We start from the raw sequence: 23702 nt of genomic DNA on the forward strand, positions 1-23702 counted from the left end.
CATATCAGAAATGTATGCAATTTCATCTCTTTAGGTGGCAGGGGACTGTGGGCAGAATTATGGGCCAAATTCTGAAAAGATCTATGGATTGGAGATAGTGCCACACAGTGTACTTCATTTGTGAATGACAGATCATGGTTGCTATACTTTCAATAGAAAGTTCTGTGTCTTAATTTAACAATACATGAAACACAAAATTTTAACACAGGGACTTGAAATTGTCTCTTAACAGTTCTTTGCACCAACAAAGTAACAACAACTCTGAAGGGAAAAACAATTCTCACATTCAAAAATGAGGTTTCAGTAAATTTACTAATTTTTTCTAAAACTAAGGAAACTCCACCCCTTAGCTGTCAGTCAAGCTGACCTAGTCATTGAATATCTACTGAATATCTTCCTCTTATATCAGTAAGTGTGGAAACCAGGCACCATGGTAAAACATAGCAGTTTCCCTCTGATACTAGAACAGGTGACTACAGAACAAACTAAAGTTGCAGTGAACTGGAAGTTTTATGAGTGTTAGTGTTTCCACTTTCAGTGGAAACGTTTTCCTAAGGACTCTGAGGGTCTTTAACAGAGCAGGACCATGGAGTTCTGGCACTGAGACTTTGAGGCTAGTTTCATTCTTAGAAGAAATTTAACTGATTAAAAGCACACTTCTTGTCAATGTCTGATGGCAGCAGTGAACACACCTGTCTGAGATGTGCACAGGTAGAAGAGATGCTCAGCCTGGTGGCTGAGCTTCTTGAGGAGCTGACGAGCACCTGACAAGGAGATTGACTTGTAGCATCATAATTTATCATCCCTGAGATGAATATACCAGGCAACCATGACACAAGAAACAAAGGCCCCCCTACCCTCTCACTACCCGGCAGAAGGAGGGGTTCTACAAATGGAGGGGAAATGGAAGTAGGTTACTACTTGCAGGGACAGGCAAATCCTTTCCCAGCCTGCCTCATCTTCCCAGGTGCCCTAATACAACAGGTATGAGGCCCTGGAACTAGATGGGCTGACAACTTAAGATGCAGATGAAGGTCTTTTTGGAATTGGAGGGCAAAATAACCTAGCACCGGCATCATGATCACCTCTATCAAACAAAAAGAACAGTAGTTTTCATAGGTGAATCCCTCTGAGGGAATCCGAGGACCCAATATGCCAACCGGACTTTACTCATAGAGAAGCTTGCTGCCTCTCTGGAGCCTGGAACATTACTAGAAAATGCTCTAGTCTGGCACAACCCTGATTATTATCTGGTGTTCTTTATGTCCACAGCAGTGAGGTAGCAAAGAGAAGTCCAAGGTAACTAAGAGATTTCAGGCGTTAGCACAATTGTTTGAAGGAACAGGAGGACAACTAGTGTTTTCTTCAAACTTTCAGTATCAGGGAAGAATACTGAAAGGAGCAGGCAGACCCAACTGATCAAGAGATGTCTCTGAGGATGGTGTCATCTGAGGAACTTTGAGGTTTTTGATCATATTACGGTCTATACAACACCAGATCAACTGCTATTCAATGGCAGTCAGAAGACTGTCTCTTCTCAGAGGAGAAAAATTATTTTTGTGTAGGAGCTAAAAGGGCTGACCAGTAGAGTTTTAAACTACACTGGAAGAGGGAAAGGGACAAGACCAGGTTCATCTGTGATAAGCAATGGGATGCCAGAGTTTTGAGTACTAGTGAGATCCTTCAGTTTTCTCCAGGAGGACCTAGAAGCCTCGACTCAGACCATGAAATATAACATCCTTGGCTCATACAACAGCTGGTGGGACCTGTGACTGGTGTGCCAGCATAGAATGTTACACACTCTCCAGGAGGAACAGGCAGGCCGAGTGAGATGGGAGATCATGAGGGAAAAGGGGTGGCAGAGGTTGCAGTTTGCTATGTGTCCTGGTTTAGGAATGGTACTGCCCGATTCAGGGCTCCCCACTGAGATTCCCCAAAAGCACCAAGCACCCTGCTCCTCTCGGCTTTCCCCTCCCCCTTCCTGCTCTGGCTGGGGTTGAGAATTACACACTCCAAAGGCAGAGATCAGGGGTTGAGATAAGAACAAATTACTGGCAACAGCAATGAGATAAGAAAACAAACAGTAACAGCAACAATATTAACTACAGAAGTGTAAAAAAGAGAGGATGATTTACTTGCAAAATTTTTACTGCAGTGCCCTATCTAACCTGACCACATTCATGTTTTTCCAACTGAAACTTCTGAGAATCCTTTCCCCCACCCCTGCCAGTGATGTGAAGTGTTAGCAACACCTGGGACTTAGCCCTTCCTCCTCCCAGCTCCTGCAAAAATCTAACGCTTTCCTGGACAAAACCAGGGCATTATGGCATGTTAAGAGCCTTTGATAAGGATTAAGGGACAAATCAGATGTTGTTATGGGAGTCTACTACAGGACACACAGTCAGAATGTTGACACTGGCAGATTATTCCTCAATGAACTAAGGGAGACCTCTAAACCACCTTCTGTTGTCTTTTGGGGGGACTTCAGCTTGCCACATGCTAATTGTGAATACCACACAGCTGGTACAAACAGGTCCAGAAGATTCCTAAAACACCTGGATTCAAAGGTATACTATAGGTTTGCTGATTACACTAAATTGGGAGAACCTGTTGACTCACTTGAAGGCATCTGTGCCCTGTGAAAAGACCCAAACAGATCAGAGGACTGGGCAATCACCAAAGATATGAAGTTTAACAAGAGGCCTGCACTGGGGATGGAACAACCCTGGATGTTCATCCAGAATGGGAAAACACTGCTGGATTGCAGCACTGCAGAAGGTGAGCTGGGGGTCCTGATTGATGGCAAGTTGACCATGAGCTAGCAGTGCCCTGGCAGCCAGGAGGGCCAACCCAGCATGGCCAGCCAGGCAAGGGAGGGGAATGTCCTGCTCTGCTCTGGGGTGGCCTCACTTCAAGTGCTGGGAGCAGCTTCTGGTACCACGATATAAGGATATAAAGCTATTAGAGAGTACGCAAAAGAGGGCAATAGAGAAGGGCCTTGAGAGGAAACTGCATGAGGAGTGTCTGAGGTCACTTGATTTGTTTAGCCTAGAGGATAAGAGACTCATGGTAAGAGACTGTGGTAAGACCTCCTTGTGTTCTTCACCACTTCATAAGGTGAAACAAAACAATGGCACTGACCTCTTCTGTGTGGTAACCAGTGACAGGACCCAAGGGAATGATATGTCAGGGAGGTTTAGGTTGTATATCAAGAAAATGTTCTTCACCCAGAGGGTGGCTGGGCACTGGAATGGGCTCAGGGAAGTGGTCACAGCACCAAGCCTGACAGGGTTTGTCTTTGGACGCTGCTCTCAGGTACATCAGTACAACTCTGGGTTGTTCTGTGCTGGGCCAGCAGTTGGACTTTGATGATCTTTATGGGTCTCTTGCAATTCAATATATTACATGATAATTCTATGTTTCTAACTTTTATCTGCAGTTAGGAATTTCCTGGCATAGGTCTACATTTTGCCATCTATTGTCAAGTTTGTAAAACCAGCAGTCCTGTACTGAAATTACTGCATGAGTAATTAAGCAAACAAATTTACTGGGTCATAGATGACAAATACTCAACCAAGGACATGGTCATATTCCATTCTGAATAGTTATTCTATGTCATAACTATTTCTGTTTATCTTCAGCTACAGGCTCTATGGAACCAAGCTAGGAACTAAATTTCTGATGTAAAGAACCACTTAAAGATTGCTTATTGAGAATGACTTTCACCAGCTCCCCCTCATTTCTGCCAGATGACAACTAGCTTAAGCTTTTTGACAAGCACTGGCTGCTAATTGTTTTCTCTTGCAAGACAATGGGTAACCATTGCACATCAACAATATTCAGTTAATGTAATCTGCATGAAATAGCCTTAATTCCCAGGCAGATGCATTCTGTGCTAAATATATCTCTTAAAAAGTTTAAAGGTAGAGCCCACTTTTTCAGAGTATACTGCAGTATTGAGTATTCCAGCTTTAAAAATCATAAATAGCTTGTGGTATCCAAAAATGAATGAAGGACACCATTTTTCAATCAAGAATAAATCATGAAAATAATTTTTCATGGTCTCTGATATTCACAGTATAGTGGACTCTAGAAGAGCTCTACATAGGGAATTTAAGCAACAAATAGTCTTGTTTTTTTTTCTTCCAGAAAAAATGCCTTTCATCATGTTTCAGCATGTTCCACCCTTGGCACACAGTTTCAGCAGCAGTCAGAAACTGCTGTTGATGATATGAGAATATAATTGGAAAAAAAAAGGAAAAGATGATCTATATTATATGCTTTCATGGTACTGGGATATAGCCAAAATAGAGAAAATTTTTGACAGGGAGAGATGAAAAGTGAAAAAACATAGTAAAAGAACAGAGAAGTGCATTTCGCAACATTTAGCAAGCTACCTGGCAAGCAGAGCTACTTGGCAAGTTTAAATTAAATTTCAGAGACAGTAAAGCCATGAATAAGATGTTATCCTCTTCCAGTTAGTCTGTTTTGAAGACCATTACAGAATTGTATAATTATTCCACAAATAACTACAAAACCTTCTTTTTTCAGTGCAATCAATTGAATATCTCTCAGAAGAATCACAATCACTTTAAAAAAAGTATATATAATGAATAGGATTGGATACTATAATGAAACTTGTAGTCAGATTAATAAAATGTACTACATAAAATATATAGGTAAATTTACTCTAGGGTGAAAGATAGATAACTGTCACAGAATCACCCAGGGCCTGCCTAATCAACATAATAGCCAGCCAGATTTCTCTGTGACATCACAGGAAGTTTAAGATGAGTAATGAGGAAATAAGAGATTATAATAAAAATTACCCTATCACATATGTAGCTGGATCTGAAAACAAGACAGCACCTTTTAATCTTGAGTTGCCTTGGATTATGTTTTACACACTGCCTGTTATATTTTTTTGCGTCTGTGTCCAAGGACTCCTATATGCTCACATAGGGTTTACAGGTTCCCATGACCTTCTCAATCTACTGCTAACATTACAATATTGGAAAATTTTAGAAATTTTTAAGGATTGTTATTGTCGCAGGTTTGAAATTAATTGAAATTAACTGGGGGATGGAGGGGGGAAAAAAAAAGTGAAAACTTGAAAGAGGGAAAAACCATTATAGTTGAACAGCAAAATACAGACTGTGATGTGAATACATACGTAAACACTGAGGTACTTCACCACTCCATGTTCCATTCCCAACACAAGTCAAAACAGCAGGAAAAGAGAGTTCGTATCCTGGAGAGCAGACATAGCTAATGCTAAATCCCCAGTCCAAGTTTGTTCCTTCCAACCTTCCATTAGAGATCTGCGGAGGAGTTGGGCAGGTAACAGCTGCAATAATATTCAAAGTAATTAGGCCCAGCTGCTGTAAATATCCCTGATGTACACAATTACTAGAAGAACCATATGGGCTAATTTCACCTTTTTTTAGAGGACAATACAGTCAGGGCATGCTTTCTCACTGTATTCTTGCCACATTTCCTGAAGTTAGTGTGTCTGGTTTCCTTCATTTAGGAGGCAGTGGATGATTGATGAAGTGTCTTAAATAAACCAGGATGCTGCATCAAACCAAATAAGAAGACTACCTAAAAATCAGTATGGAAACTGTGACGTGTATGATATTTCAGATATGTCTGGTAATCTACTACAAATTTTTTTTTTGTCTGTTAAGACAACATAGAATACAACCATATTTTATTAGTGTGGAAATAATAAAATGTTTTCTTCCTGTTGACCATCTTAGGCATTTGCTAGATTTAATGTGTAGGGATGAAATTCCAGGACAACTTTCCAAAATATGACTTGAAAGCCAGTTTCTAAGTAACACAGTTTGGTTACTATTTGCTTTGTGAATAGTTCATCACCAAAAAGAATCCAGTTGCTAGAGAGAGGGAGAAAATGTAAGGATTTGCAATTCCTGAAACTGTAAATATTGCTGCCTCTGAGAAGGCCAGCAAGAAGTATTTCACTATATTTTCTAAGTTGCCAGGACTCCTAGGAAGAAATATAAACATTTTCTATTCAGTTGTAGGCAAGAGGACTAAAAAACTGTACAGGAAGGCAGTAGAAATAAAGATTTACAACTGTTGAGACAAAGATAAAAGTGTTATTCACTGGATAGTGGTGTAGTAACAGACAATTTCTAATTAAATGCTTAAGGGGAAAAAGTATTAAAGAAATGAAATTAAAGAAAATCTGAATCAAAAAGAGAAAGGATGAATTTTAGACCAAGTTGACAGAATGAACAAGATAGACAAAAAATGTAAACTGTGCTAGCAAGAGAAAGAAAGCAAATAAACTAATACAATTTAATCTGGTAAAGCCAGCTGGGATAAATGAGAAGATGTGGTAATTAAAAATTGAGCAGAGAATGCACAGGTCACAAAAATGGAGGAAGTTAAATGCTGCACCCCTAAGCTTTAAACTAATGTTTAGAACAGCTGTCATCTTGCAAGCTTAAAAGAATTCACTGGGTAATGAATAATAAACAATCTTCAGAGGTTGTGTATCACTATGTACCATTTCTCCATTCTTTTTATTCTCTTCAGTGAGAATCTCAGTTATGTAGACCATAAAGATACTTTACAGCACCATTCATGGCTGTTTGAGAATATAGTTTCAGATAATCCTTTGTCAACCAGTAAACCAAATCTAGCTTTTGGGGTCTTGGTTTTGCTCCAGAAAGAGACATGATAGCTTTGGCTACACTTCTCTGATGTTTTAATAAGAGTAATTCAAAATAAGTGCTCTAAGCAGGGGGACTCTGTCTTCATTCTCAAACAGCTCACAAATAGTATATCTAACAGGGTCTGTATATTTAAACTTCTTAGCTCACTAAGGAAGGAAATACTGGTGAATAATTTGGAGAGGAGACAAGAAGTAGAAGAAAATAGATGGGACATCAGAATTTTAGGGTGAGAAAAGCAAAACAAAACCACAGCCAGCAACAAACCAGAAAGTTTCTCTATTTTGGTAAGAGAGTTAGGCATAAATATGTACCACAACATTCTCAGTTTAAGAACTAGAAGTATATAACAAATGCAAGTCTGCAAAAAAGACAATGTCAGAATATTTGAATATTAAGTTGCAGATGAACATGCATCCTTTTCCAACTTGGCACAGCAGAGCAGTATTTATATCTTCACTTTCAATGGCACAGTGACAATTATGCATGTGTTTTCTGCCCAGTTCATTTTCCAATTATTTTAACTAAATAGTACCAAAGGACCCTGGCACTTCATTCTGACAGTAAAAACTAATTGCTATACATTTTACACTACTGCATGTTATATATTATTTTAATTACACTATTAACTTGTCTAGTGTACTTACACAAACTAATTTAAAGTAGAATAAAATTTTGAAAACGCCAGACATTCTTCATAGGATTATTAATTATCATTTATACAAACCTTAAATATGCATGACCCAAACCCAGAAAGACTCAAAAACTCAAAATTGATAGTAAAATTATTATTTATTTTTTTTTTTTATGATTCTGTTTGAATCGATTCAGAGTTAGATCTCCTGGTCCCGATCAGGTGTCCTGTAGACCACAAGAATTTGAGGCTGACAGATTTTATCATAAATACTTGTTCTGTCTTATGATCCTCTAGCTGTTGACTGACAGCCACTCTTGGAGACAGACAGACTCTTGGTCAATATGACAACTGTGTCCATTCTTCAGTTCTTAAAATAATATTTTAATTGAAACTGAAGCTATCTCAATGCAAATACGAAAAAAAGTGAAATTTCAACAAGATTTCAATGTTTGCCATCCTTAAGAATGTGTCAGGAAAATAACTTAAAAATTGACATTGTCAAAGGTGAATTAAAATTAAACTGGACTTGGTAAAATATTGGGGGAATTGTGTTCAGCAAGAAAACTAATTGCAAAACTGGTGGAGATTTGAAATTAATTTGATCTAATTTGACAAATGAACTCATGGGAGGAAAATAAGTGCTGTTTAGCAGGTATGTATGTTACTTTGATTCCTTAAAATGAGACAGAAAGAAGATGGGTAAGAAAAAAGTAAATATAAAGGTAGATAACTTAAGTTTTGAAAGAATAGAGATCAGACATACTTAGTGTGAACCCAGAAAGAAAACACCACATGGTAATGCTGCTTTTCTACAGATATAGTATTAGGAAGAGAGAAAAATAACTCCAGAGAGAAGTTGTTTTAGGGTTTATCAAGTGTGTTTCTCAGAGGAAATATTTTTGATGAGACAGATAAGTTTGTCTTTCAGTTATATTCTGATTTTTAAAATTTTCACAGGGTACATTAAAAAACCCCAAACCCAACAAAAACAAAAAAAGCCACAACAAAAAACCCCATAAAAATCAGGTATGCAATTTGAAGAAGAGAAAGAAGGAATATCTTGAGATTTATCCTTTCAGTTTTCACAGTAGAGAAAATAACATTAAGCAGAAAAATCTTTATTGGGAAATTTGCAAGAATGATTTAGTCTTTTGTAGCAAGGTGACGCTTAAAGGTGACTGTTTAATAAAGGAGGGATCTGGAAAAAATCCTAGTATTACAGACAGAGTAGTTCAGATAAATTTGCCTTTGACAAAGTTCGGTTTGTATATATTTAGATCTTTCCCAGAGGAGTCTTACATGTTTGAGTGTTCAGTTTGTAAGAGGAGGGACATATATAGTTACTTTCTTATGACATACCAACTGCAATTAACAAATCTAAATCACCATTTCATATTGGGTAGTTCAGTTTAGCGGCAACGTAATAAAATATTCTACAGAACTGTAAAAAACTATTCAATATACTGTGCTTGTAGGAATATAAAAGGGAAAAGAAGCAAAAGTTTGTCATTTTTTCTGCAGCCAAAGAAATCAATTCAATATATTCATACTAAAAGTAGCTTTGATTTCTGTGAAAATACACAATAAATTAACAATTTACAATAAATAGTGTAGGTTAATGTCATAAAAGAAATAGCTGACAAGCAAAGTAAATGTTGTACCTTTGCATGTTGGGATTACTCCACTCCAAGTGCCATTGCTAGTACAAGTGCGAATTAAAGAGCTATTTGCTTCCATTGTATAACCAGGTTGGCACATATAAGTAACATTTTTTCCAACAACATAATCATCACCATATCTCATGCCATTGGCTGGGACTCCTGGATCTCCACAACTGATAACTGTAAGTAAATAGTTGAGGAACATATTTTAAAATGTAAGTGAGATTTATCTGTATGTGAGGGAAAAAAACCAAAAAAAACCAAAAACATGACAAAACTAGGCATCCATTGGGGGAAAAAAAAAAGAAGAAAAAAGTGGCATAAACCTTATCTCCACCAAGAGAAGATAAAGATATGCCATCTTAACTAGCTGCCAAACATATGTGGAGCTACATAACTGTTATATTTGGAAATCATAAATCATAAACAATAGTAGTAAAGGACTGTACAATTTTAACTGACAGAATTTCAAGATTACAATTAAAAAAAAAAGAAAAAAGGAAAGACATAATCCATATGCCACTACTACCCTTATATATGTTAAAATTTTTCTTTAAATCAATTCAGTTTCATTATTAAAAAAGTAGATGCCTATTATTTACTTTACTTTTCTATGGTATTCTAAAAGGAAACAAAATCTGGAAAATTTAAAATATATGCCTGTAAAAGCCTCCTACTTTATAAATGCTCACATAGTTACTATGTACATAAACAGGTGAGAATTTTCGAGTGACCCCCAAACATGGGCTATGGCTTACATAAAAGCTAGGTCTATAGTACTTCAATGTGTGGGAGTAGTTGTAAAACCTTTTATGACTTCTAATGTCAGGAGATAATTTAAATTCCTAGTGAAATAAGATACTCATAAGGAGTTAATAAAAAGTTTTATATCATTATCATCTGAGAATAGTGTTAAAACAGGTAAGTTTCCCTCAGATCTGGTCAATTGGATCTATCAATTTCTGGAACAGTTTTTAGAGTCAGAAATAGAGGGAACACTAGTGGCAATGCTAAAAAGTAGTTGTTTTCAGGGAAAAAAAGGGGAAAAATCTAGTTTATACAATATATAGCATCCCATGTGCTTTAGGGTTTATTTTATAGTAAACTTGGAAATCACCATACATCATTGCTATTTTTTCTGGAAAACTGAGAAGCAGTTTCCTCAGCAAAGTACATGTCCTGGCCACTTCTACCTCAATGCCAAAGCATGGCTGACGTGAATGTCACCCCTTCTGGATCCAGATCTCCAAAATCACAAAGATCCATGACTACATATTTGTGGTGTAGCTTCCTTGACCTAATAACTCAGGACCTGAGAATCCAAGATATATCTAGTATACCTTCTCTACAGTTTACCATGGTCTGAGTGAGCAGATACCGATTACACAGCATATATCAAATCTTAAAATGGCCCCTGCAATCACTGTATGGATACAGAAGAGACTAGAAAACAAACCACATGATGGTAACATAGGGTTATCTGGGTTAGTGTAAAGGTAGCCAATGTACTGATAAAGAAAACAAGTAGCTAATGTACTAATAAAGAAAATTGGAGATCTGCCTATTTTAGTTTACCTAGTAACACAGTAATTTCAAATTATTTAAAAACTAAAAAGCCATAGATTTTTCTTGGTCACTTTTCAAATAATACAGAACTGGGAAAGGCAGAACTGTCTCTCTTATTTACACAAGTACTTTCAAATACTCTGAAACTTTCTTTATTTGAAATATTCCATTTACTATCCTTAATGTGTAAATTTTAATAAAATAATCCTCAATATTTTTATAGATATTTTATTGTTTTGACTGAATTAAAATATCAAGCTAATGTCTTTATCCTTTTTTTTCTAATCTTTGTTTCATTTCAGTTGGACCACCTTCACTCGAGTCACTGTTTTAGGCAAAAACATCTTAAATTCCTGCAGTGATGCTGACCAGAAGAGGATTTCCTGTTGAGGAGCCAGTGAATCCCAACAGAATGAACCCTGGAGCCCCAGGCTGTGCTGCATGGCCAGGGCAGCTTTCAGACCAGTGCCTGCCACCCAGATCTCTGGCAGGGGCAGAGCCTCAGCCAGCTCATGACAACAGAGGCGCTGCAGGCAGCCCCCACTCAGTGATGACACCTCACTGACTGCAGGGCCTGGCTTTTTATTTAGCAGTGCAACAAGAAGCTCTCAGAAGAATATTGTTTTTGTTTGCAGAAATGGCAGCATCCTTTCTTCCTAAGAAAATGCTATACCAACTTGCTATGGTCTAGGTGTGCATGATGTTGCACGCAGGTCGGTCATGTTTGATCGTACGCTGCCCAGGGCTCCCAGCCCGTAAAGGAGCATAAAATTATCTACACTATTCTTTTCTTACAATGCCAGCTGTAAATCCCAGAATTTTCAATGATGTCAAAGCAGGAGCTGTAACAAGTATGGACTGGCTGTAAATTTTGATAACACCTTGAAAAGAAAAATGGTATATCCTGAATCTCCCTCTCTTTGTTTTACTATGAAACTTCCTCTGTCAACATATTTCAAGTTAAAATCTCATGTTTCTACCTGAGTAATGTGTCTTGAGAAGACAGTTTTGGCATGTATTTCAGTAAAATTTTATTCTAAAATACAAGAGAAAATATAGATGCAGTTGGCATCACAAATCACCTTTATTTTTGGTACAATTAATCTGGTTCTCATTCTAATTTGTAAAATAATAAATAAACAAAAACACTGGGCTATCTCTCAGGGTTTATGACTGCAAAAATCCATTAAAGATGGATTTAAAACCAAGAAGTTTTATCATCTATCTTTTGGCTTCTTTTTGGGTTGCTGTAAGTGTGTTCAAAATTTAAAAAACAGTTTGCTATACCTCTGATGAGGATGTGTTTCTTCAGAATGATAGGCAGTCTCATGCATCACATAAATGTAAAATTTTCATAATTGCTACTAAAAGATGAACTAGGACATGTAATAAAGAAGGAACAGATGGGCTTGAAAATAAAGTGCTGCAAAATGCTCATTATGAATGTTAGAGATGCTGAAATAGCTTCTGTTAGTTGGGTAGCCAAAGGAGTTTTAAGGTTAGTGAAGAGGCCAAACAGAAGATGATATGTAAAAATGGGACAAGAGTTTTGGCCTTGGAGTCACTACGAAAAGAATCCTCAAGTGTTCATTACAAGTTTTTTATTTTTAACTCTGGAAGAACAGAATAGTATACTGCTGATTTTTCAAGATGTAGTAAAACAATTAAAATAAAAATGTCTGGATATATCATATCACAAAACATAAACAAGATTGAATATATATACTAGTAAAGAATTAAAGTAGGTAGAGTATGTAACCAAACAATTCCCTTAAACTGAACCACCAGTCTATACATTTCACTACGTTCTGCCTTTAAAAAACATACTCTTAACATTTGCATAGCATTATATTTTTAAAAAGTATTTAGCATACAAAATCATGTAAGAAGTAGTGCAAGAAAAAAATGAAAATTTATTGGCATGAGACTTCTGCATTTTACTTTATTACTTTCAGAGGAGAGGAAAAACAAAGACTATTCATTTGAAATGTGTCTTACTTGTGCAGTTTGGCAAGGATCCAGACCATGTTCCATTGGCAGTGCATTGTCTTACAGATGATCCAGAAAGTATGTATCCCTCCATGCATGAATAAATTACTGAATTAGAGAATGTAGTTCCATCAATGCGAAGTACTCTTCCGTTAGCAGTTGTGCCTGGATTACCACACTGCACAGCTATAAAGGAAAATGTGAAATATTTACAAAATGTAGAACAAGTGATTTCTGAAATAGGAAAAATTGAAGCAGGAAAAATCCTGCAACCAGTATTATTTGGTAGAAATCCATTCTGTTGTCCTTAAAAATGTACGTTTCACCACCTACTGATACGGTACACTGTACAGTAAAAAACTGTGTATAAATTACTATTTTTACCCCTTTGGTTTGTAGAGAAAACCTACAAATTTAGCTTTATAATCTGCATTACTGAAAAGCTAGTTTAGCTGCAAAAACAAACTTCCAATTATAAGCAAATATCTGGTCTACAATTATAATTGTAGATTTAGTTTGAATCATGCATTTCTAGCATCACCAAAATATTCTTCCTAATTCAAAGCACTGAATGGAGTCAGCTATTATTTCACAGGCAGGTGGAACCCCTCATGTTTCCCAGTTCATTAATGTTCAGCTTGGGAATTTGAATGTGTCCTTCTTATGTGACTACATATATATTCATCTAATGTATATGACCTAAACTAGAACAATATACCTGTGCATGCACTACCACACCTACAATATCTGTGAACTATATTTATCATTTCAAGAAAGAAATATCATCAAATATCATCTTAAAATATGTATAAGAGCTGATTTATTTCTGTAATAGATGAGATCAAAGAAAAATAGCAGATGGTACAGTTGGGCAAAGCATATCCCTTTTGATACCAGCACAGAAACATATATATATATACACACACTATTTTTTTAATGTACTGTAAAGTTGACAATCATTCAGCAGAAAGGATATTACAAAACCAGTTTATGAAACAAGTTTTTAAAATGAAATTACTCTTTCATACAGATCACAGAGTCAATAGCGATAAAGTAGGAAATAAGACTACAGGTTCTCAAAGTATTTTCTTCTTTTCAAAACACTTTGTTTTTCAAAAGAATCTGTTGGGAATTATCTTCTATTCTGAAGAAAGGTAATTTAGGCAATAAATGATTCTTCAGAAATATCCTGTTACAGCTTTCTTTTGTGATAATTTGTCTACCTTGAAATTTCCAGAATTACATTTTACAAATAAACTGGTTTCAGCAATTTCTTTTCTATTGAAAAATAATGTCAACAGTATTATTAAATGAAATTTTAAGCCAACCATTTATACATAGATGTATAAATCTAAAGAAATCCTGACACTGACATTTTCCTAAAACTGGGGTCTTTTGTCTGAAATTCAGGTGTATAATGGCTGTGATTAAAGGTCACATTTTGCTGAGGTTTTTAGGTGAATCAATACTCATAAAAAAATTGAGTTCTAGAGGCTTATTTATTTTTTCCCTCAAAACCTGTAAACATGCAGTTTCATGGGTGCCAGGAACTGGTTTCAAATTTGTCACCTGATGCCAAGCCACTGCTATAGTGCAAAAACTTAGATGAAAAGAATTTGTCAGTCCAAAAAAAACAGCACCCATTCACAATACAAAGCTGGCAATGCAAAAGTGGTTTTCTTCTTTCAACAGTGTTTAAAAAACAGTTTAAATATTGAGTGGATCTTTGATTTACCTTTGCACTCAGGTTGTCTTCCTGTCCAGCTTCCATTTGCCAAACATGTTCTTTCTTCTGAGCCGTGGAGGATATATCCAATGTCACAGCTGAAATGTATCGTGCTTTTAATTTTGAAATTGTTTTCTTCCCTAGACCCATGCCCTGGGATACCTGGATCACCACAAGAACCAGCTGTATCACCTAGATTTTAGAGTACAAAGATCAGAATAAGTATGCATTTATAATGCATGTCTCTCTGTATTTATAAATAAGTTTATATATATATATATATATAATTTTTTTGAATCCCCATATGTATAGGGTGTGAGACCCTATAATTGCAAAATTACTTGATCCTCCACTAATTTTTTGTACTTATTTTATAGGAATACAGAAAAATAATTATAATTTTCTCAAATTCCCCTAATACCATGCTAAAATTTTGATAACAGAATTATCAAATAAAATATGGGAAAGAAAGACAAGTATAAAACCTCAGTAATTTTTTATTTTAAAATAAGAAATTCTGAGGAAAACCAAGGTCCTGATTGCAAAGACGATTTTCTTGCTTGTGTATAACTAGTGTTCACAAAATATTTCTTAGCTTTATGGTATTACTAGAGTTGGAACAGTTTTACCATTGGATGAACTTTCTAGTCAATGTTATGTGCACTAGACCTGAAGCATTTTCCTGAATTCTAGAAATGTTGAAACATCACTTCGAAACTGCCTGATAGCTAAACTATCCCTCAGATATAAACATTCCAGAAAATTCTAAGATAGAGGATAAATGGTAAGCATGTTTATATTTATATATAAATAAATTTATAATGTTAAATACTATCTGTTGTATATAAATGTTAATATGTGATTAAAATGTTAATAATCACCACAGTAATAACAATAATAATAATATTTATATATATAAATCTTCAACTATAGTAAGAACTTTTAATAAGTTCTAGGTAACACATATAAACAGCAGCTCATTCGTTTGAATCTTTTAATATTTACTTAGGATAACCTCCTTTATTGTTTTAGAGAACTTTAAGACAGTTTTCTATGTAGAAAGAGATGAAGGTATATTATATTCCTGACTTTCAACACTGAAGAATTGAATTCTAGAATTCTTGTAGCTCCACTATTCAGGTTGTTTCCCATAGCCAATGTTTTTTTCTAACAACTTGTAAATAAAATGAATGTCTTTTCTAGACGAAAAATATCAACCATATAGTTATTTTTGAGAGAATATCTGCATTCCTTTGTTGTTAGTTACACTACTTTAAATAACAATAAAATATTTCAAGAGTCTGGTAGAAAGAAATAATCCTACTATGTAAATAATCTGTTATGCAGAATAGCCATACTTTTCTGGGGTTTGTCTAAGCTTAAATAGAAGTAATACAAGCAATTTTTACATAGAAATAGTAAACAAATTTGCAAACTCTAAATATGCAAAAGACCAAACTGACAAATTCACTACAGAGAGGTTCTATGGGAAAGTAGGACCCTGAAGTCTTATATGCAGAAAAAACCACGTGTTTCTGCTGGCTTAGTTGGCACTGTATATGTCTAAAAAATGCTGTTGGGAGTGAAGGGTTGGACACAACTCTTTACTGACAAAAGTACATACAGAACTGAACAGTGAAGGAAGAAGAGTAGAACTTGCTTTGCTTTGAGAACTATGGTGCATGAGCAAATACTTGGCTTAGTCCATTATGTCTAAGTACAAGGTACTATGTACTTAAATTATTTCAGAAATACCAAATATACTCAAGCAAATAAAAGGGCTATCTGGTTCAAAATCACAGACTGAGTTCAGCTGTTCTCTGTTTAGCCATTTCATTATGTGACACAGATCGGTAAAGGAGATTGCCAGCCCTGTTTAAAAAGAAATTGAAAATAGTTCCAAATTATAGCAAAAAAAATCCCATAAACTTTCAAAATAATTTATGTCCCAGGTATTTAGATGACTTAACAACCTCTAGTTTGAAAAAAGTCTGCTTCATATTTTTGAAATAATAATAATAAAAAAAATCTTCCTAGATCAAGAGTGTTTTTTGTTGTTTTGTGAATCTGTATGTTACACTTTCTAGCAGTAATTAATTAGAATATGATAAAATTGGAACAGGGCCCATTCATTATTCTATACTCGTAAAGTTTCCACAAAAACAGCTCAGTTTTTGGCAAGTTACTTAACATTATACCTAAAAGAATTCTATGAAGACAAAATGAAAACTGGTTATTTGCTATGCCAAATAGAAATCATGTATTCCTCTTCTAAGTGAAATCCTGTGAGTCCTGTGTTCTTTTCTAATGCTTAATTATTACTGTGGATTATTAGACTTTTTATTTTAGGAAGGTTAACCTGCTCTTTTGATTGAATGTTACAGAAATATTTTTTCTAAATGACTAATCACATCAGATATGATGGAATCAAAGGATCACAGAATAAGCTGAGTTGGAAGTGACCCACAAGGATCATTGAGTCCAGCTCCCAGCCCTGCACAGCACCATCCCCAGAAGTCACACCATGTGCCCAAGAGCATTGTCCAGACACTTGAGCTCTGTCAGGCTGGTGCTGTGACCTCTTCCCTGGGGAGCTGTTCCAGTTCCCAACCACCCTCTGGGTGAAGAACATTTTTCTAAAATCCAACATAAACCTCTCCTGACACAGCTTCAGGCCATTCCCTTGGGTCCTGTCACTGCTTACCACAGAGAGAGATCAGTGCCTGCCCTTCCTCTTCCCCTCATGAGGAAGTTGTAGACTGTGATGAAGTCTAAGAGAACTTATTTTTATTACCTCATGCAGATTCAACTACATTATTTTTACAGTTAGTTATGAGCCATTCTTCACTCACATGTGCAACAAATTCTCAGCTGACATTTAATCTTGATGAAATGGGGGATTTTTAGACTATTTGCAACTCTTGCTGCATGTACGAAGAATTCTACGCTGCAAAAATTTCTGACTCCATATGATATGATTCCGATATGCATATGATGATTGAAAACGGTTTCTGAATGCCAGTATATATCAAATGGACATGACAATTCCTTCTTGCTCAATGTCATGTGACAAGAAACTGTCATAAGGGTGATGTTACAAAATTTAGTTACCTTATGTTCACTGATCTAGCATTTTCTTTTGTAATTCTTTTTCATATACTAAATAGATGAGCATGCTATATCTTTTCTCAGTTAAGTATTTTATATTGTATATTATGAATAATATCATCAAACATGCAGATTTTAATGCTTTAATATGCATTAAAATGAAGAAATCAATTTAAAGGCTAATAATGAAAACTGATGATTTTACATATTTTAGATGTGAAATACAGAAATTCTCTGTCATGAACTGCTAATTATTTTATAATGAGAAAGCATTTCAGATATAAGCTTTGAAAACAAAACCTCAAGATTTTGCTAAGAATTATAGTTTGGTGCAGTATAGTTAAAGAAAATTAGAGTTTGTATTCTGTACAATTTATTTCTGTACAATTTAATTGATTATGATTAACATTTAAATGTTCCTATGTCAAGGAAATTCTTCTTCATGTATTAAGAAATATTAATTATATCTGATTAGTTTCCCATGTAGGTAGAAAAAAAATAATTAGAAAAAAAATATTTTCATGTACCTCACTCATAATATCCCCAGATACTATTTAATTTAATCCCAATACTTATTTAATAAGACAAATACTATAGAATAGTCCTATTTTCAGTAGGGCTGCTTTGATATTTTCATGTGTATTTTTAGGCTGTGTTCCTTGCTATTTTTTTTCTATTTCTCAAATTATTTTGCATTTCAAAATTTAGATTTTTAATTTTTTTTTCCTTAGAAATAGTATGCAAAACTACATAAGTAGCCTTAGATTTTATATAAAGAGGATTTTTTCCCCAAAACAAATAAGGATTCATTCTAGCTCTAAAAACATTTTTATTAAAATAGTTCAGATTTGAAAATACTGAAAATATTGAAAATATTGAAAATCATTACATATTAAATAAGATTATTTTACATTAAAGTTTTATTTTTAATGTATATCTTTAAAAATTACAGATTTATAAGAACTTCATCTTTGCTCTAATTGTGGCAAATTTCTTCCTGCTTTTTATTAATAGAAAGTTTAAGGATTAAATTAGGTGTACATTTTTCTAGGTTTTGTCTCATTCTAGATTCCTGAGAGTTTGCAGGAGAAGGTTCAGATACTGAAAAATTCTTCCAACACTTTAGAATTCAATGCAATATTTTAACCAATAATTATATATCATAATTATTTTTATAACATAATTATAATATTACTGTAAATATAACAATAATAAATAGTTAATAAATTAATATAAATATAATAAAATAATAATTATATAATATTAATAATATTAATATAACTATTTTCAACTATTTTCAACTATTTCTGTGCCAAGGGCTGTGAAATTTTGTATTCTGAAACTGCAGCTGATAATCAGTTTATAACTGAATACACTGAAGAGATAAGGGCAGGATTAAGAAAAAACAAAAAATGTTTTGAATATGTGAGACCTCCACCTGGACTACTGGATCCATTTCTGAGGTTTCTAATACAACAGGAACAAAGATCTGTTGGAGCAGGCCGGCAGGAAGTTGATAAATATGATCTGAGGGCTGGAACGCCTCTGCTGTGCAAAAAGGCTGAGAGAATTTGGGCTGTTCAACCTGAAGAAAGGAAGGTTTCCGGAAAACCTTATAGTGGCCTTTGAATGCATAAAATATGGAAGATGGCTTTTTATCAAGGTCTGTAGTGACAAGAGAAGAGCTGAAACTGAAAGAGACTAAATTGAGATTGGGCATAACGCAGACATTTCTTAGGATGTGTGCAGTGAGTCACTGGAACAGGCTGCCCAGAGAACTTGTGGATGCAACACCCCTGGAAGTGTTCAAGGTCAGGTTGAACAGGACTTTGACTAACCTTATCTGGTTGAATATGTCCCTTCTCATTGCAGTAAGGAAGAACTAGATGATCTTTGGAGGTCCCTTCCACCACAAACTATTCTATGATGCTAGTGGAAGATGTTCCTACCTATAACTGGACGTTGGACTAGATGATTTGTAAAGGTCCTTCTGACTTTCACCATTCTATGATTCTATTATTTACTAATACTGTAAAAAAACCTTGAATTTTAAATGTGAAACTAGTATAGCATAGTCAGTTTCACATATCAGTTATTTTTAACTTCTAGTTTCGGCATAGATCTAATCCAAAAAAACACATGTCAAATATTTTTTTCTTATTTTCTGCCATTAAACATGTCTAAGTTCTCTGAATTAAATTGGTTTTAATAAGATTCAAAACCCCTCTGATTTCTTCAATTAAATAATGAAATATAAGCAGGACAGGAAAGAACTTCTACCAGTATTTACTGAGAATTAAAACTGATAACATGGTTAACCTTTATCACAGTATTTGTTTATATAGTCTGCAATAACAAAAGAGATTTCTGTTTTTCACTTGATCACTGCTCTTAAAGTGAATCAAACTGAAGCTGTGAAATACAATATTCCTAAGCAGTAAGTTTTTCAGAAGATATATCTTGACTTCAGTGAGAGCTAAACTTTTACAGGGATTAGATGGTGTTCCCTCAAAAACTAAGCATTGTGTCTTGAAATTATGTGGAGTCCATCTGGCCTTATTATACTGATGGATGTATTACATAATGAAGTTATATCTGAGATGTCATCAAGCCACTAGAAATTTTGCAAGTTAAAAGAAAAAAAATAAGAGAATTAACCCATCATCTTGAAGAAATAATGTTGCAAGATTTCACTGTAGAAATTCACACTCTTGTCAGAAATCACATAAAAAATATTTTCAAAACAAACTGGTTTTGTTAAAAGTCATCTGAATGTGAAATATATTTTTCATATTAAGTTCCACCAAGAAAGTGTACTTCTTCCAGATTATTTTCTTGCTAATACTTTATGCTTATTTTGGTTTTACATTTTTTTACTTCTACTGAGGTGGTAATTCAGTTTCATACATGATTTTATAGATTTTTAAATGGCCTCCTGAAAAAAATCAAAATATATATTGAAACAACTTCAATTTAGAGTAATGAATTCACATGTATTACCTGAGCAGTGAGGAAGAGATCCACTCCAGTGTCCATTTAACTGACATGTGCGAGATGACTGCCCTAACAGTGAGCGTCTACCTGTGCAGGTATAATGGACAGTAGAACCAAAGGTATATTTATCTCCAGACAGGACGGCGTTAGGAGGAACTCCAGGATGTCCACAGTCAATCACTACAATGCATAATTATTGGAGATAAAAGAAGGTTATTATTACTGATCTAACAATTTTTAGTTTTCATTTTCATAACTGTGCACATGAACTTTGTGAAGAGGTTAACAAATTTAGGGTTTGGGGGAAGGGAGAAGATCATGGGATTACAATGCAAAATATGCTTCAGACCAAAAGCTGTGAAAGAAATGTTTGGAGATGTCAAAAAAAGATATTTTAGATACATATACTGATATTCAAAACCACTCATTCACTAAGTTGGTCTTTCTGGAAAAAAAATTGCAGGAACACAGTATCTGCCAAAGTCACTGCTGTGGTGGAGAATATGCACAAAATCATCTTTCTTTTAGTAATTCAGACCAAGGAGTTAATTTAAAAGCAAGCTAAATACATCAAGTTTGGGAAATTCAGCGTTGAAATTCATAAACCAAATCCACTATGTACACAAACTGAATCTAGGCCTGATGTTTGATTTCTTTTTATCTTACATCTGTCCATGGTATGTAGATTATCTTAGCCAGAGATATTTGTATTTATGTACCAAGAAACCCACAAATTAGAGCTGTAAATATCAGTGTAGTAGAACTAGCTGCTAAATCACACAACTACAGTTTTTATCAAAACTTCATTGTATTAAATACTATTTTCAGCAGGACTTTTTAATTAAAGGAAAATCCAGATCAGAAGTGTGATTAGGATGCATTCAATTCCATGGCATTCCAGAAAAATGCAACACTAGAATGATTGTCTAATGCAGCATAAGACCAAAATCATATGTGACAATCTGTCTTTCTTAAATTATTATTTTGGTCTTAGAGCTTTAATTTATGTATATGCTGATTTGTATTTAATGACACATTCTCCCAAAGGTCCAATTTTCATGGTGCAGAACCTTCCTGACAGGACCATAAAGGATTTAGGAAAGTGGCAAGCTCCTGACCAACTGTAATTCATACCCAGTGTCATTGATCCCTGTGATCATTCTGCAGGCTTTGAGGGCTTTGAGTTAAACAGCCAGAATAGTCAACTTTACATAACAAGCACTTGGTGTCAGCATGTTATTTTTTTAATCAATTTCTTCTAACTAAAATCTGCTATCACTTATGGATGATTGTCAAGAATTAAAAACTTAGAACATTGTCAATAAAAAGGCACGTTGGTCATGCAGGCTTCAACAAAATGAGACATTTTTCTTGTGAACAGCATTCACAGTTTTTCAGAATATTTTACTATCTGTAATGTTCTTGATTGATTCTTTTGCCCTATTCAGATGTCATACAGGACACAGTTAAATTCATACTGGTAAATTACAGTTTCTACCTTTGGGCTTTCCTATACACATTTTTCTGTTTATATTTATGTCTAGAAGTCTTGGATCCCTAATAACTTAATTTAATAATTATAGCACCCTTAATATTAGCCATAATTTGATTATGCATTCTACAAAATTTAATTTGATATTAATGTTTTCGGGCTGGGATTTCATATGAAAAGTTGATTGCATTTCTTTTTTTTTTTCCTAACACTAACTAGTTTTTTCCTTTCTATTTTGTCATTTTCATTGAACAAAAAATCTTCTCTAATTGAAATGAACTCTTTTTAGTTTAAACCATTACTCCTGTTAATTGCAATCAATACATGCCATTGTAAAAAGTCTCATTCCAGCAATAATTTGCAAAACACTCCAGAAGCTCTAAGAAAAGTCTCTTAAAAAGTTTTGGTAAGCTTATGATTAAAAAGTCTCATGGATACCACTTAGGTAGAATTCAATGACCCCTCTATAAAAATGACACAAATGAAGCAGAGGATGCCCTTTAAAAACTACATATATCCCTTTTACTCCCAAAGCTCTTTTATAAGAAAAATAAAGGCTGTGTTATTAAATTACTTGTGACAATTCAGATAAAAATTATTAATATATTAAAATACAAATGTAGAAAGAAGAAATCTTTGCAACTTTACCTTTAAATTCATTTATCTTTGGAGATATTTTACTATTAAGCAATATTTCTCTTTTTGAAATGGTAATGTTGCCTTTAAATCTAATGTGAAACCAATTGACACTTTGTGACTTGCAGTCAAGCTACTTTTGCATCAAAGAAAGGGAAAAGTTCCATAACTGAAATTTTTGGCAATAATAAGAAAAAAAGTTTATTTTTTTCTTATTTTATAGAGGTAATAGCAGAGCTAGTGAAACCTTCTGAGAACCAATAGCTACAGTACTGCAAATATCAGTCCATGATTCCTGAATAAGGAACCTTTAGCTTGTTTTCCCTTTAATCCCTAGAAAAGAAGCCCTTTTCAGTGAAAAATATTGATTCTAAATGAAACCCTTTCCACAGACTAATAGAGAACCAGGTAAATCAATTGTCCCAGCCAGTTAAAAGTCTAAGAAACATCTCTGGATATATCTGCATCACAGTTAGAAAGTTGTTCACGATAAACAGAATAAGAAAATAACCTAGTTGTGTTGATCCACATGCCTTAGTGAATAGGTTGCATAGGAGTATGATGTTCAGGTACATCTATTAGTGTGGTAAACTGAGGACATTGTCCAGAGGACATTTTTGGTGTTCTGCAGTGCTATTACTGGTGAATTCGATGGACAGATTTTGACCTGTATCCCTGCTACCAGGGATTATTACACTGGACCACTCAGAGATGTTTGTTTGCCTAATGCATTTCCTAAGTATTCTATGTTATTTGCTACATACAAGAACGATATAACTGCTATTCAGCAGCTGCTGAGACCCTCCATCAGTATTGCACACACACAAATGTATATAAATATGATTATTGTAATTGTTGTCATGAGGCTGGTGAAAGTGCTGTGTAAAGTAATACCTTGTCTAGTCCCCGTTCTTTCTAGAAGCAAACTCATTATCTACTTACTAATGCATTCAGGTAGAGGTTTGTCCCACTGGCCATTTGGTTGACAAATTAAAACTGAAGAGCCAAATAAAAAATATCCAGGATTGCAGTCGTAAAATACCACTGTGCCATAGGTGAAATTTCCATGTTCGATTTTACTTTCTCTTATAGAATTTGCAGGAATTCCAGGATCAGAACAATTGACCACTAAAAAGAAAAAGAGCACAGAATTGAGAGGCATACTAATACAGTCTCCTAAAATGGTCTCCTA

General features: G+C 34.7%; 1 protein-coding gene across 3 annotated transcripts in view; it reads right to left on the reverse strand.

Annotated features, from left to right (window-relative positions):
• CSMD3 (CUB and Sushi multiple domains 3) overlaps positions 1-23702 on the reverse strand; it is a 573013-nt gene that overhangs the window by 25452 nt on the left and 523859 nt on the right. For all 3 annotated transcript variants that reach the window (XM_058831785.1, XM_058831783.1, XM_058831782.1), the window contains 6 exons: positions 23453-23638; positions 20389-20562; positions 14290-14472; positions 12564-12740; positions 9000-9179; positions 5174-5347 (listed from right to left, as the gene is read on the reverse strand). In XM_058831785.1, the coding sequence (XP_058687768.1) occupies positions 5174-5347; positions 9000-9179; positions 12564-12740; positions 14290-14472; positions 20389-20562; positions 23453-23638 (1074 nt within the window). The remainder of the gene's footprint in view (positions 1-5173; positions 5348-8999; positions 9180-12563; positions 12741-14289; positions 14473-20388; positions 20563-23452; positions 23639-23702) is intronic.

This window comes from Poecile atricapillus, chromosome 2, assembly GCF_030490865.1.
Source record: "Poecile atricapillus isolate bPoeAtr1 chromosome 2, bPoeAtr1.hap1, whole genome shotgun sequence".
Classification (NCBI taxonomy): Eukaryota; Metazoa; Chordata; class Aves; order Passeriformes; family Paridae; genus Poecile; species Poecile atricapillus.